Here is a 13450-nt window from a genome sequence, read left to right as displayed (position 1 = left end):
TCAGTAGTGGAGCATTACTAGAGCACATTCCTCGCTAAGAGGAAGTGTTGATTTGCGGTAGCATCAGATGTGCTCTAGCCATGAAAATTGGTGGAGAGGCTAAAGCACATGAGATCTCCAAGACCCAGAAATGGTTTGGGGAAATTCCACCCAACTAGAGAGATATTAAAATAATTAATATTTTTAATGGAGTTCCTAAGTCTAAACTTAGGAAAATTAAAATACTAATGAGTATTAATATAAAACTGGGTGAGAATGTTCTAAATGACATGGATCAAACCAAACCTAATCTTAGCCGTTGATTAAAGACTTAATCTCGGCCATTGAAGACTCAACAGGAAAAGTATAAGAGGAGGCTAGAGGGTCAGTTGGAGATACACCAAGACTGATCAGTCAGTTTGATTTTCTAGAGCAGGGTTTGCTGAGAAAATTCAAACAAGAAATCTGAGTTGCAGCGAGGCACAGTGAGTGCATAGCAGAGAAGCAGAGATAGTGTCGGAAGGCCAGCGCAAAGATTGAGGAGTCTACACAGAGCTAGCAGGAGCCACGTAGAGGGCCAAAGAGACTGCGCAGAGGCTAGCAGGGCCTGCGTGGGTGACGGAGAAGGCCAGAGAGCCAGCGCAGAGCATCAGAGGGCTGACACAAACGGTTTCAGAGCTACGCAGAGGCCAACAGGGCTGACGCAGAGCCTCAGAGGAGCGTTGGAAGGTTTTTCGTGGAGCAGACTTACCGAATATCTACTTTCGAAGAGAGGTATTACTGCCAGATAGAAATCTCTGTTGGGTGAACTAGTTTGGCACCCTAGTTGTACTCAAGAAAGTTGTTTAATAATAAAAGCCTCTGAACTGTTGCATTGGTTTTCCCAAGTTGGGTTTTTCCAGGGACGATTGTCGAAAAATTACGGTGTCCCTTGTGTGTTTGTCTGTTATTTCAATTGATGATCTGTAGATGAGTTGAGATTGCATTTGTGTTTATTTTCACTATTTATATGCTTAAATAACTTGTTAAGGAATAAACTGTGTTGCACGGGTACCCGCACCCGGGGGTGGGGTTCTCGAACCCGTCCCGGGTTCCCGCACCCAAGTACCGGATTCGGGTACAGGTTCTTCCCAGACGAACCCAGAAGAACCGGGTTCTTCAAAAAAAAAATTTGGGTTCTTTTCTTTTAACGGGTTCTTGGGTTCTTGGGTTCTTCGGGTTCTTCGTGTGCTTGGGTTCTTGGGTTCTTCGGGTTCTTCGGGTTGGGTTCTTTGGGTTCTTCGGGTTCTTTGGGTTCTTCATAAAAAAACTATATTAAAAATTTAATTTTCAAATAATTTTTTTTTATTGAAATTTAAAAAATGATATGCCATAAACGAATGATATGCCATAGAATATAGAATATATGTCATTAGCATCGAAACCAGGACTGGAAAAGAGACCTCTTACTCTGTAATTTGAGCCTGCAGATTCTTGTAAATCAATTTGGAATGAATTTATGAAACATTCATTCCCGAGCCAAATAAGTTAATAACCATCAAATTATAAACTGTAAATGCACACATACAGGTTCAGACATTTTCGGTCAAATAGAAAGTAGGATTGAGACCAGCCATAAGCTGTAATCAGCTGATGTTGTTAAATGGCGAAGGGCTATTTTGGAAAATGGCTAAATTAAGTATCAAAATCTGCCAATTTCTCACAGCATTCTGATAACATCATGTTAAGATTAAAACTAGGAAAATATGCCTAAATGAATAAGCGTGTTTTGTGGAAGGGTAAGGCTGCCACTGTTTTAACTTTTTGGGATTGCTTTACCACAGAGCACACCATGCATGGGGCAGGTGGATGATTAGACATCAAGAAAAGTCTAGCCCACTATTAGGTTGAGAAGAATCTCCTATGAAAAAATTGTGTTTTTATATGGGAGAGACTAAACATGTATAATTTCTAACGTGTTAGACTAAGAAATTTCAACAATGTTAGCATCAATGACAACACCATTCAACATCAACAACAACCAAAAATCCCAAAAAATTCAAAATCTCTTTTTTATTTTCTACAGCTAGGGTAGGATTTACTTGCTAGGTTTTAATTACATATCAATTTTCAGAAGTTATTCATTGGGGAAAAGTAGCGAAATTGTCCTAAGTGACCCCATTTTTTATATAAGTTTCTATTTCCTCCATCTTACACTTGTATCTAGCCTTTTGGTTGCAGATCTGCAGGTTAGGAGGAATCTTCCTTGTTGGACCTACATTTTCCAACCACCACAGACAAGCTCTATAGGCCTACGGGTGAGTATCATATACTAGAACTTGATATTTTGAGCTCTACATTGATTTATAGTCATTTTTCTTACATTAATGTTGAGTTTCTTCATTTTCCAGCTGTTAAAATCGTTAAATAAATTTCTGGAAATATTCTTAATAACTGAAAATAACCCAAAAATCTGAAAATCAATTTCCAGCTAGCTAGCTGCAAATCCCACACTCTAGGGTAACTCTCTAGAGGTATTTTTCACTCAGTGGATTGAATTTTAAAATAAAATAAGTTGTTGTCCCTACGTGTTTATGCAGACTTTACAGTCTGTCATATAGGATAGCAAGTTGTTTTCACTTCTAACTTTTTAACTAGGCAGCAGAATTGATAAATAATTACATATTTAGTTAGGATAAATTTAGTAGAGCAAAATACATAGGTCACGTGCCATATCTTTGAGTTATTTTGGCTACTAACATCTGTTGTTAGTAATCTGCACTACTTTTAGCACTACTTTATACAACACAATGAACAGATCAAGAACACTCCCACCCAAGTGACTCCATATAAGGCAGTAGACACAAACCGGAGTTGTTGGGGGATACATAGTGACTCCTCCATTGGTTGTTTAAGGGTTTTGGGCCTAAATAGCAGGGGCTTAGTCCAAGGTGACCGTCAATCTTGCCAAGACCTTAACAACAGTGCCGAAAAGGTTGGTAACACTACGTTCGACAATTAGAGGAGAATGAATAAAACAGTTGCAATATTGTGCAACTCAGGAGTATATTGTAGATAGATTCACCAATATTCCCAATCCATATAAGTTTGTGTATCTCTTTTATATACCCATTTTGATGATAAACACTGAAGCAAAAATTCTTTGGCACTTGTGCTAGAAACTCTCCATCACCATACTCAAACCAACATGCGCAACCATGACAGCTCACAAATAATGGAGTTAACATGTATCTGGGGTGAATATCACCACCCCATTTTACTAACAAATGAGGCCCCTTTTGACTAGATTTATGTTATTTAGAGAGAAGATTTATATAATTTATTGTCAAACTATCATCTAAAAAATCAGCAAAATGTAAACTGGCAGTAGTTTTGTGAGATTTAGATAGTTCCTTGAAACACAAAATTGAGAACACATGATTTCTCACTTACAAATGAGGGGGTATCAAATTCAACCAAATGTTTGGTGTAGATTTTCAGTGCAAAACAGTTTCCTTCACAGTGAAATGATAGCACAGCAATACAATTCAAGAAACTTTACCTATTGTTTTATTGCAAATAGTTATCATGTAACAAATCGGATAGGTGACAAATGCATTAATTTTCAGGAATGAATCTTTGATCACTTATGAAATAAAGAGCTACATACTTTGTATCAGTGTGGCAAACATCTTGTTGGCTAAAATGTCACTGAGGGTCTGGAAAAGAAAATATTGGCAACATCGAGAAAATATCGCAAAATATCGGTAAAATTTTAAAAATAATAAAAATATTAAAATAACAAAAAATATTAAAAAATTACAAAAATATTGTGTGGGCAATATTTCTCAATTGTCTCGCGAGAATATTGTGACATTTTCAGGGATTAAAATATCCTGATATTTTGGGGCAATATTATCATTGCCATGAAAAAATTGTGATAATATCACGATGTTTGCAACATTGTATATGTCTAAAACAAACTGGTAAGCATGCATGACATTAAACTTTAAAGCGAATCAGATCATAAAACTCTCACAGCTCACAGCTAACACAAAATCCAACTCCATAGAGAATGCTTCATAACACAAAGTTCATTTCTTTACCAATCAAGAAAATTAAGACACTTTAAATACATGATCACTTACCACCATACCCAACCAAGAAGCCAATATGTATTCTCCAATACTGATAGGAGTTAAGGAGAGAAGATAATTTAGAATGTTGAACGGAAGTAATGGTGCAAGTCGAAGAAGCAAAGTAATCTGCAATAAGATAAACAAAAAATGTTCATATCTATTCTTCAATTCCACTACATCGTTTGTACAAATGGAACCTAACAACTTGAAAAATAATGCAAAGAGGAAGACTGGATAAGGAAGAAAAGAGAAAACCTTGCATGAAAAAACAAATGGCAAAAAATCATGTCATAGAAAAAATTGAATGATCCATAAAAGTCCCATTTCATGCTTAGAAACCCACATTCTCTAGGACCTGTCATGGAACAGCATTATTACTAAAGGTTTTCTCTTCTATAATCTATTTTAATTTCTAGGGTTACCCTTTGGGTTCCCTTCCTTTTCTATTTGTCTACTTTTTCTCTTTCATCATGTTAGGAAATTATATATTACGGAGCAATGGAACACATAAAATATTGCAGAAATATAAACACAGAAAACGCACAAAACAAGAGAGACACAGATATACATGGTTCACCCAGTTTGGGCTATGTCCACCCCGAACAGCCAATCCTTCCTTTCTATTATCCAGCAAAATGAAGAGACACAACCTACAGCAAATCCGCTGTAATATCCTCTGTTTTCTCTCACAGTCTCGCCTCTTTGTTTCTCGCTCACACAGAATACACATCTATCACACAACCTCAAATACAATACCCTCATACAAAGAGAGGGGGTTGCCTTCTAGGGCAAAAAACCCTAAACAAACATAAGTTCTACCGTCAGATCATCCGCCTAATGGACGGCCCAGATTGACTAGAAATTACTATACTTTTACAAGGCAATTTTACATTTATTTTTGGACAAGTCTCCCCCGCACCCCCCGCGTGGAGGAGTGTACAAAACTTCCTGGGGTATACATCCGGCTGAAACAAAGACCTCTGAACAATCATGCTCCACACACAACACATCAACCAAAAAATTTTAGACCACTTAGGAGATGCTCTAGGCTCTCATTGTTGTCAACCACCATCCTTCCTAGTCTGATCTCCTTATTTTGGTCATTTGTACACATTAGCATAATTTTGTTTCTAAAGAAATGAAACCCCAAAGAAGAATAATGTTAAACTGGCCCTAAAATGACTTGCAACCCTGACTTGAAGAAGGTAAAATCACTATGAAAGACCACCCAAAAATGTTGTACTTTCTTCTAGCATCATTTTACGCTTAACATATTTGTAAAAGCATTTGAGGCAAGTATAAATATAGACGAAAAAAAGCACTTCAACGCATAGAATCAAACAGCATTCAAAGTAACAATGAGCTCTAGGACTATTGTGTCTACTTGTTCAAGAGACAAATCTAGACTCAAATATCAAATTGGGTTAGCCCATGCCAAGGGACTAGATATAAGCACTCATTCACCTACAAATAGAAAAGCACATTATAAGAACACCCCCTATGACATGAACAATTTAAAAAATAAATGCATGTTATTTAACAAAATGAAAAACACAAAAGCATCTTCTAATGCAACTAATGTAGTAAAAGAAAGAATTTTTAAGAAAAGTGTTTTCCTTTGGTCACATTTTCTACACTTGGCATGGATGCTTGAAAATATATGAAAACAAGTTTAGAAAAAGATACGACTAGGACATAATTTTAAATAAAATGTAAGATTAGAAATAGTGTGATCCAATGCTGTCATATATAGCAGTGTTGCAAAAATCGCCATTTTTTTTATGAGCCAATTAAATAGAAAAAAAAAATATTCTGAAAAAATCACAATTTTTGCAACAACAAAAAAATCCATCATCCGATAGGGAAGAATCATGGCGTACAGAAACAATGACTTTTTAAAAGTAAATTTGGGTTTTTTTTGTTTCATTTTGCAATCAGAGGCAAGGGTGAGAACTAAGGAGGAGGAGAACTAATCTACAAGGGTGAGAGAGGAGAAAAACGAAGGAATTTAGGATCTCAAGCAAAGAAATTTCGAATTTGGACCGAGTTTCTTCAATAGGGTGTGGATTTCAGATATGGGCATCAAATTTGGCCCTTTTTTTTTTTGTTTTCTCCTTGTTTTTCCTGAGGTTTCAATCACCCATATATTTTCCATGATTTTTGCTTGGGTTTGAGTGTATTTATTTTGCCATTTTTGTTGTATTTAGTGGCAAGGTTTTTTTGTCAAAATTTCAAAATGTTGATTGTTAATTTTATTTGTTTAAATTCTTCTTGTGCCCTAGTTTTTTTACATGATTTTTGCTTGAGTTTGAGTGTGTTTTTTTGCCATTATTGTTGCATTGAGTGGAGGATTTTTTTTGATCAAAAATTCAAAATATTGATTGTTAATTTCATTTGTTTAACTTTAAATTCTTCTTGTGCCCTAGGTTCAAACTTCAATCTTACATTAAAACTCGAGAGTTCAACAAAGTTACAAACATGCCAAGAAAATTGGACCCTATGTGGGAATTTGGTGAACCCAATAAGGGGTTTGACAGATCAAATTTGACTTGCAAGTTATGTGGGTAGCATATGACACGGGGCGTATCTCGATTGAAATTCCACCTTGCACAAATTCCTGGACATGAAGTAGGGCTTTGCAGAAATACAAATGCAAAAATCATCTGAAAGCCCTCAAATCATTAGAAGATATAGAGACAACCAAACTGACCAAGGCAGCTCTGAAGAAGCAAATGGCAACGGGTGGAGTGGTGGGAGGTGACCGTGAGAGTGGTTCTTCTTCAACATCAATTTCTACAATCAACCCCACAGTTGCCTCATCATTTTTTGTTCCTAGAACCACACCTGGTGCACAACCATCTATCAGGTCAGCTCTTAAAAAAAGGAGAAGGAAGAAGTTGACAAGCTATTGGCCAAGTGTCTTCTTTGGAGTGATTTTCCCTTCAACATTGCCAGGAACAATCCATTTTTCTAGCTCGTGATTGATGCTATTGCTATTGTTGGCTCAGGGTACAAAACCCCTTCCTATGATGACTTTAGAGGGTGTATTTTTCAGAATGAAAAGGCCAAATGCACTGCAAGATTAGAGGAGTTCAGGGCATCATGGGCATAGACGGGATGCACTATGATGTCAAATGGTTGGACTGATCAAAAGGATAGAACCCTTATTAACTTCTTGGTTAATTGTCCCAAGGAGACAATGTTTATGAAATATGTTGATGCATTTGCACATATCAAAGATGCACGACTATTATGTGATTTGTTGGACATATTCATTCAGGAGGTGGATCCACAACATGTTATCCAGGTCATTATGAACAATGCTGGAAATTATGTCGTTACTGGTGGGATGCTTATGGAGAGGCATCCTAACTTATTTTGGACACCTTGTGTTGCACATTGCATTGACTTGATGTTGGAGAACATAGGAAAATTTCCTTTTGTCAAGGATATTGTTGAATCATCAAAAAGCATTACAAAATTTATACAAAACCATGCATTTGTGCTTCATTTGCTAAGAACATTCACCAACAAGAAGGAATTGGTGCGCCCTGCTACTACACGGTTTGCCACTAGCTTCATATCTCTTCAATCTCTCTTTAATTCTTTGTGGGATGTGAAAATAATGTGTCTTCCAGAGTGGCATGTTTTGTCATTTAGCTGCAAACCAAAAGGGAGAGACCATATTCATGCTAGTTTCATACTAGGGAAGCTTCTGGCAGGAGTGCAGGAGATGTGTGTTGATTTGGGGTAGCATCGGATGTGCTCTAAGCCTCAAATTTTGCAGGGAGGCTTGGGCACATGCATTCCAAAGAACCCAAAAACCATTTTGGGAAATTCCATCCAGAGATGATTATATTAAAATAATTAATATTTTTAATGGAGTTTCTAAGTCTAAACTTAGGAAAATTAAAATATTAATGAGTATTAATCTAATTGTGGGTGAATCTTCTAAATAAAGATAGAGATCAAGTCAAAATGATCTGAGCCTTTGATTAGGAGTTAATCTAGGTCGTTGGTTGTCCAATAGGAAGATATAAGAAGGGTCTTGAGGGTCATTTGGAAAATACACATAGAGATCAAGAGATCAAATTTATGAAGTGAGAAGTTGTCAGGAGGAAATTTCGATCGAAGAGATCTTGTGCAGCAGAGGGGTAGGGACACTACTCCGGAGGAAGATTTCTAGATCCAGAGAGGCAGTAGCAAGAGGCTGAGTTATTCCTAATGCAGGAATGCGTGAGTGCAGGAACACACAAGTGCAAGAACGCGCGAGTGCAGGAATGCGAGTGTAGGAACTCGCAAGTGCAGGAACGTGATTGCAGGCAACACGAGTGCCGGAGTTGCTTAGGGAATATCTCAGGCGGATTTTCTTGTTGTTTGGATTACCAGTTTAGCATCCATAGATGTACTCAGATTTCACTACTGCATAATAAAATAAAATCCTCACTATTGCTCCGGTTTTCCCACATTGGGTTTTTTCGGGGACATTTGTCCAAAAATAATTGTCACTGTGATTGTATGTGTGTCGGTATTTTACTTACATTTACTTTCTGCAATGTTTTAATTGTGAAGGCTGCAGTAGAATATATTTCAATATTTGTCGTAAATACTATAGATAACTTATTTCTGAGGTAATAAGTAGAAGAAATAATATTAATCACTACAGTGGGATTTCTATTTAGAAATTTTCACATGGTATCAGAGCTGCAAGGAAGCAGAAAAGAGAAGCCAGAGGATCCAGCGTTGAGAAGAGAAGGGAATTTTAAATTCCTACAAGGGCATAAACTCGAATCTCCCAGAGGATTGTGCAATTCAAGCCCAAGAGATTGGATTTCGTGGGAAAAACTCTCTCTGACTTAGTCGACAGAGAGGTAAGTCTTTCCAATCGAAATTTATAAGTGGTAGAAGGGGCAGCGCAGCGGAAGATTCAACAAGGAGGATTATCTCACGTGGAATGCAGTTTTTCCTACAATAGTTGTTGGGATAGGTTAGCGTCAGAAATTGGCACAAAATGGATACTCAAAGTGTCTTAGATTTATCTACCAGATTAGATGAAGAATTCGCATGCCTAGCAAATTCAGCATCAGCGAATGTTTGGTACATTGATAGCTCATTGTGAAAATTCTATCACTGCAACAACTGATTTATTTCACCTACTTATTTCATAATACAGATATCAAATAAATTATGTTGTAGATATCACATCATAATACAAAAACAAACACATGCACAAGATTTAACACATGGACACAAATATTTTGGACAGTCAGTCCCTGGAAAAGCCCAATGTGGGAAAACCGGTGCAGCAAGGGAGGATTTTATTATTCAGCAATTCTTCAGTACAACTGGGTGACAAACTGGCTTACCCAACAGAGAGAAAATTCTTCAACACTTCCCCCAGTCTTAACATCAGTCTTGCTGACCTCTGTGTAGCTCCCAGACCCTCTGCAAAAGCCCCTGCCTCTCTGCGTCACCCACGTAGGCCCTCCAGTGACTGCACAGTCTACAGCCTCTGCGTCTGCCTCTCCAACCTTTGCGTTGTTCCCCTGGTGTTGTTCTCGACTCTCTGTTCCATACTTGCTGCCTCCTGCTGCTCTCCAAACCACTAGTTCGAATTTCTCAGCAAACCTTGCTCCAGAAATCGAACTAACTGGTCTCCTCAGTGTATTCTCCAATTAACCCTCAAGCCTCTTCTTATACTTTTCCTGCTGGTCCTTCAACGGCCGAGATTAAATCTCTAATCAACGGCTAAAATTAAAATTGGCTTGATCCATGACTTTTGGAACCTTCTAACCTAGTTTTATATTAATACCCATTAATATTTTATTTTTCCTAAGTTTAGACTTAGGAACTCCATTAAAAACATTAATTATTTTAATATCTCCCAAACCGGTTAGAATTTGCCCAAACCATTCATGGGTCTTGGATATCTCATGTGCTTTAGCCTCTCCATCAATTTTCATGGCCAGAGCACATCCGATGCTACCCCAAATCAACACTCATATGACTGGATTACGATAACATTTCTCGAGCTATCAAGAAGAACAAATGGACTTCCAAATAACTATGGGAAACATAACGAAATGTACTCTAGTAGGGAGAGGTACTATAGCTTTTCAGACGGAAGCAGGGACCAACATCCGAGCCACCAATGTTCTGCATGTGCCAGGATTAGAAATGAACTTAATTTCAATATCCCAGTTACAGGACAAGGGATATGATGTATACTTTATAGGAAGGAAAGCATAAGTTAAGCATCCAAGCTAGAAAAAGAAAAAGCAAATTGGGGTTCGAAGCAACAAGTTGTATAGGTTGTAGCTCGAATCGCTAATGGCACTGATAGGTAGCAACTGTAATGGTGAGAAGGAGCGAAATGAATTATGGCACAAGCGAATGGGGCACTTACACCATGGAGCACTAAGGATGCACAGAGAGACTGTTACAGGGGTCCCTGTCCTTAGTAGTGAACATGATGACATGTGCAGAGGATGTGTGCTAGGAAAGTACGCTAAAGCAGGTTTTTCAAGAAGTAACAATAGAGCAGAGTGTGTATTACGATTAATACACTCAGATATCCGTGGTCCTATGTCCACAAGGGCTCTTAGTGGTGGTGAATACTTCATCACTTTTATCAATGATCACTCCAAAAAAACCTGGATCTATTTCTTGAAGACCAAGGATGAGATCTTTGATCGTTTCCGAGAGTTTAAGGCTCTTGTTGAAAATATGACAAGGAAAAACATAAAGGTATTGCTTTCAGATAATGGTGGAGAACATACAGATAAAGGCTTCACAGATTTCTGCACAAAGGAGGGCATCAAAAGAGAGTGCACAGCTCCATATAATCCGGAGCATAATGGAGTGGTAGAACAGAAGAACGAAACTATTGTTGGGGCAGCCAAAGCCATGTTGTATGATCAAGATCTACCTAGGTATCTATGGGCAAAAGCTTGCAACACGGCAGTATATATCCAGAATAGAACTCCTTGTAGAAAATTTGGGAAGAGAACACCCAAAGGAGTTTTCACAGGGAAGAAGCCAGAAGTTAGTCATCTCAGGATATTTGGAAGTGTGGCTTATCGTCACATTCTAGACGAGAAGCGCAGCAAACTGGATCAGACTGCGGAGAAGGGATATCTCATAGGATACATCAAGACCTCAAAGGCATATAGAATCTACATTCCTGGAAGCAGGAAGATTGTAGTAAGACGGGATGCAAAGTTCATGGAAGATAGAGCTTTCAGGAAATCTCGTGAAATGCCTACAAAAGATCAATCAAGAGATGTTCTGTTAGTCCAAGGGCAACAGGGACAAGAAGGATAGGCAGGAGAGCATACACCTAGGTTGAGTACAGTGACCAACACCAGTATCTCCTCAAAAGGAGGAAATGCAGATGCTTCTCAACAGACGAAACAACAGGATCAGGAGGAAAAGTTGGTTGAGCCTCCCACCACCAGTGGAAGAAGGAGCAGAGAAGTGTGGAAAACACTGAGGGACACAAAGGAGTTTTTTGGAGCTCCTAGAGCCGAGAAGAGACAACGTAGACAACTAGATCGATACCAAGCATTAGTAGCTCAGATTGAAGAACCCTCTAGTTTTCAGGAAGTTGTTCAACACCAAGTATGGGTGGATGCCATGGTGGAAGAATACAACTCCATCATGACGAATGATGTCTGGAAGTAGTACCGAGACCAGAAGATAGATCAGTTGTAGGATCGCGATGGATCTACAAGATCAAGTATGATGTAGACGACAGCATAGAGAAGTACAAAGCAAGGTTCGTAGGAAAGGGGTATGCTCAAAAAGAAGGAATAGACTATGAAGAGACCTTCGCCCCAATTGCTCGATACACCACTATCAGGTCTATTATATCCCTAGCAGCTCAAATGGGATGGGAGATTCACCAGATGGATGTCAAGACAGCATTCTTGACAAAGTGATAAAAGAGGAGGTGTATATAGAACAGCCTAAAGGCTTTGAAACACATGAGAAGAAAGCTCATGTTTGCAGGTTAAAGAAAGCGTTGTACGGGCTCAAACAGGCACCCAGAGCATGGTATGGTCAGATTGATAGTTACTTGCAGCAGTTGGGATTTGTCAAGAGTGATGTTGATCCCAATCTCTACTATTTGTTGGTAGAGAATGAGCCACTTATTCTGGTACTATATGTGGATGACCTATTCCTGGGTCATCTAGGCTCATCCAAGACTGCAAGAAGAATCTTGAAGCCGAATTCGACATGAAGGACTTGGGATTGCTGCATTATTTTTTGGGGTTGGAAGTTTGGCAGAAGAATGGGGAGATCTTCCTTGGACAAGGAAGGTACGCTACAGAAATTCTGAAGAGATTCAGAATGCAGGATTGCCGACCCATGGCTACTCCCATGATCACCAACTAGAAGAAAATAGATGCATCAGAGGAAAAAGAAGTAGATCCCACCTTGTACAGGCAGCTCATTGGGTTGCTTATGTATCCGGTCAACACCAAGCCAAACATTTGTTTTGTTGTCAACACTCTTAGTCAGTTCATGGTGGAACCAAAAAGGGTGCATTGGGCAACGGCAAGACACATTCTTAGGTATGTACGTGGAACAGTCAGATATGGGTTGAAGTACTCTAGAGGGGAGGATGTCAATTTGAATGGGTTCACTGATGCAGATTAGGCAGGTAATTCAGTAGACCGAAAAAGTACCTCAGGGTACTGCTTCAGTGTTGGATCAGGGATGCTTGGTGCAGCAGGAAGCAGAAATCGGTAGCATTGAGTTCAATATAAGCACAATATATGGCAGCCAGCACAGCTACGTGTGAAGCCATATGGCTCAGAAAATTGCTTGTGAGCTTATTTAGAAAAAAGATGCAAGCGACCAAGGTTTACTGCGATAATCAGAGTTGTATCAAACTCTCTGAGAATCCAGTATTTCATGATCGGTCGAAACATATAGATATCCATTGCCACTTTATCAGATGCTGTGTTCAGCGTGGGGCAGTACAGCTACAATATGTTCCCACAGAGACCAGGTGGCCGATATACTCACAAAGGCTCTCGAAAGAGCTAAGTTCACTCAGTTCAAAGAGTAGATGGGTATGGTTGAAAATCTGTTTCAGTAGCAGCCGCAATTTGCAGTGCAGGGACAGATGGCAGTGCCAATGCCAGCAGCAGCACAGATGCAGAAATTCAGAGGGAGTTATAGTAAAGGTGTAGCATTGGTAGTGGCAGTGTCAAAGGCAGTAGTACAGTAGCAGCAGCAGCGCAGTGGTTGGTGGACAGCATGTCAAACATCAGCAGCGTAGAGGACAATGCTTCAGAGTCAGAGTACTATGCAGTAGCAGTATGTTGCTAAAGCACATGCCTCTT

At 38.9% G+C, this 13450-nt stretch overlaps 1 protein-coding gene across 3 annotated transcripts in view; it reads right to left on the bottom strand.

The window, feature by feature from the left end:
* Window positions 1-13450, bottom strand: part of LOC149190779 (uncharacterized) — a 325562-nt gene that overhangs the window by 84390 nt on the left and 227722 nt on the right. For 2 of the 3 annotated variants that reach the window (XM_089413441.1, XM_089413440.1), the window contains one exon: window positions 4107-4223. The exons of the other annotated variant lie outside the window; for it this stretch is intronic. In XM_089413441.1, coding sequence (XP_089269567.1) covers window positions 4107-4223 — 117 coding nt within the window. The remainder of the gene's footprint in view (window positions 1-4106; window positions 4224-13450) is intronic. 3 annotated transcript variants of the gene reach the window in all.

This window comes from Pinus tabuliformis, chromosome 3_1 (genome assembly GCF_031772625.1).
Source record: "Pinus tabuliformis cultivar Carrire ecotype Pingquan chromosome 3_1, CPIR1, whole genome shotgun sequence".
In the NCBI taxonomy this organism is placed as follows: Eukaryota; Viridiplantae; Streptophyta; class Pinopsida; order Pinales; family Pinaceae; genus Pinus; species Pinus tabuliformis.
The sequence above is the reverse complement of the archived record's forward strand: the minus strand, read 5'-3'. Positions and strand labels throughout refer to the sequence as shown.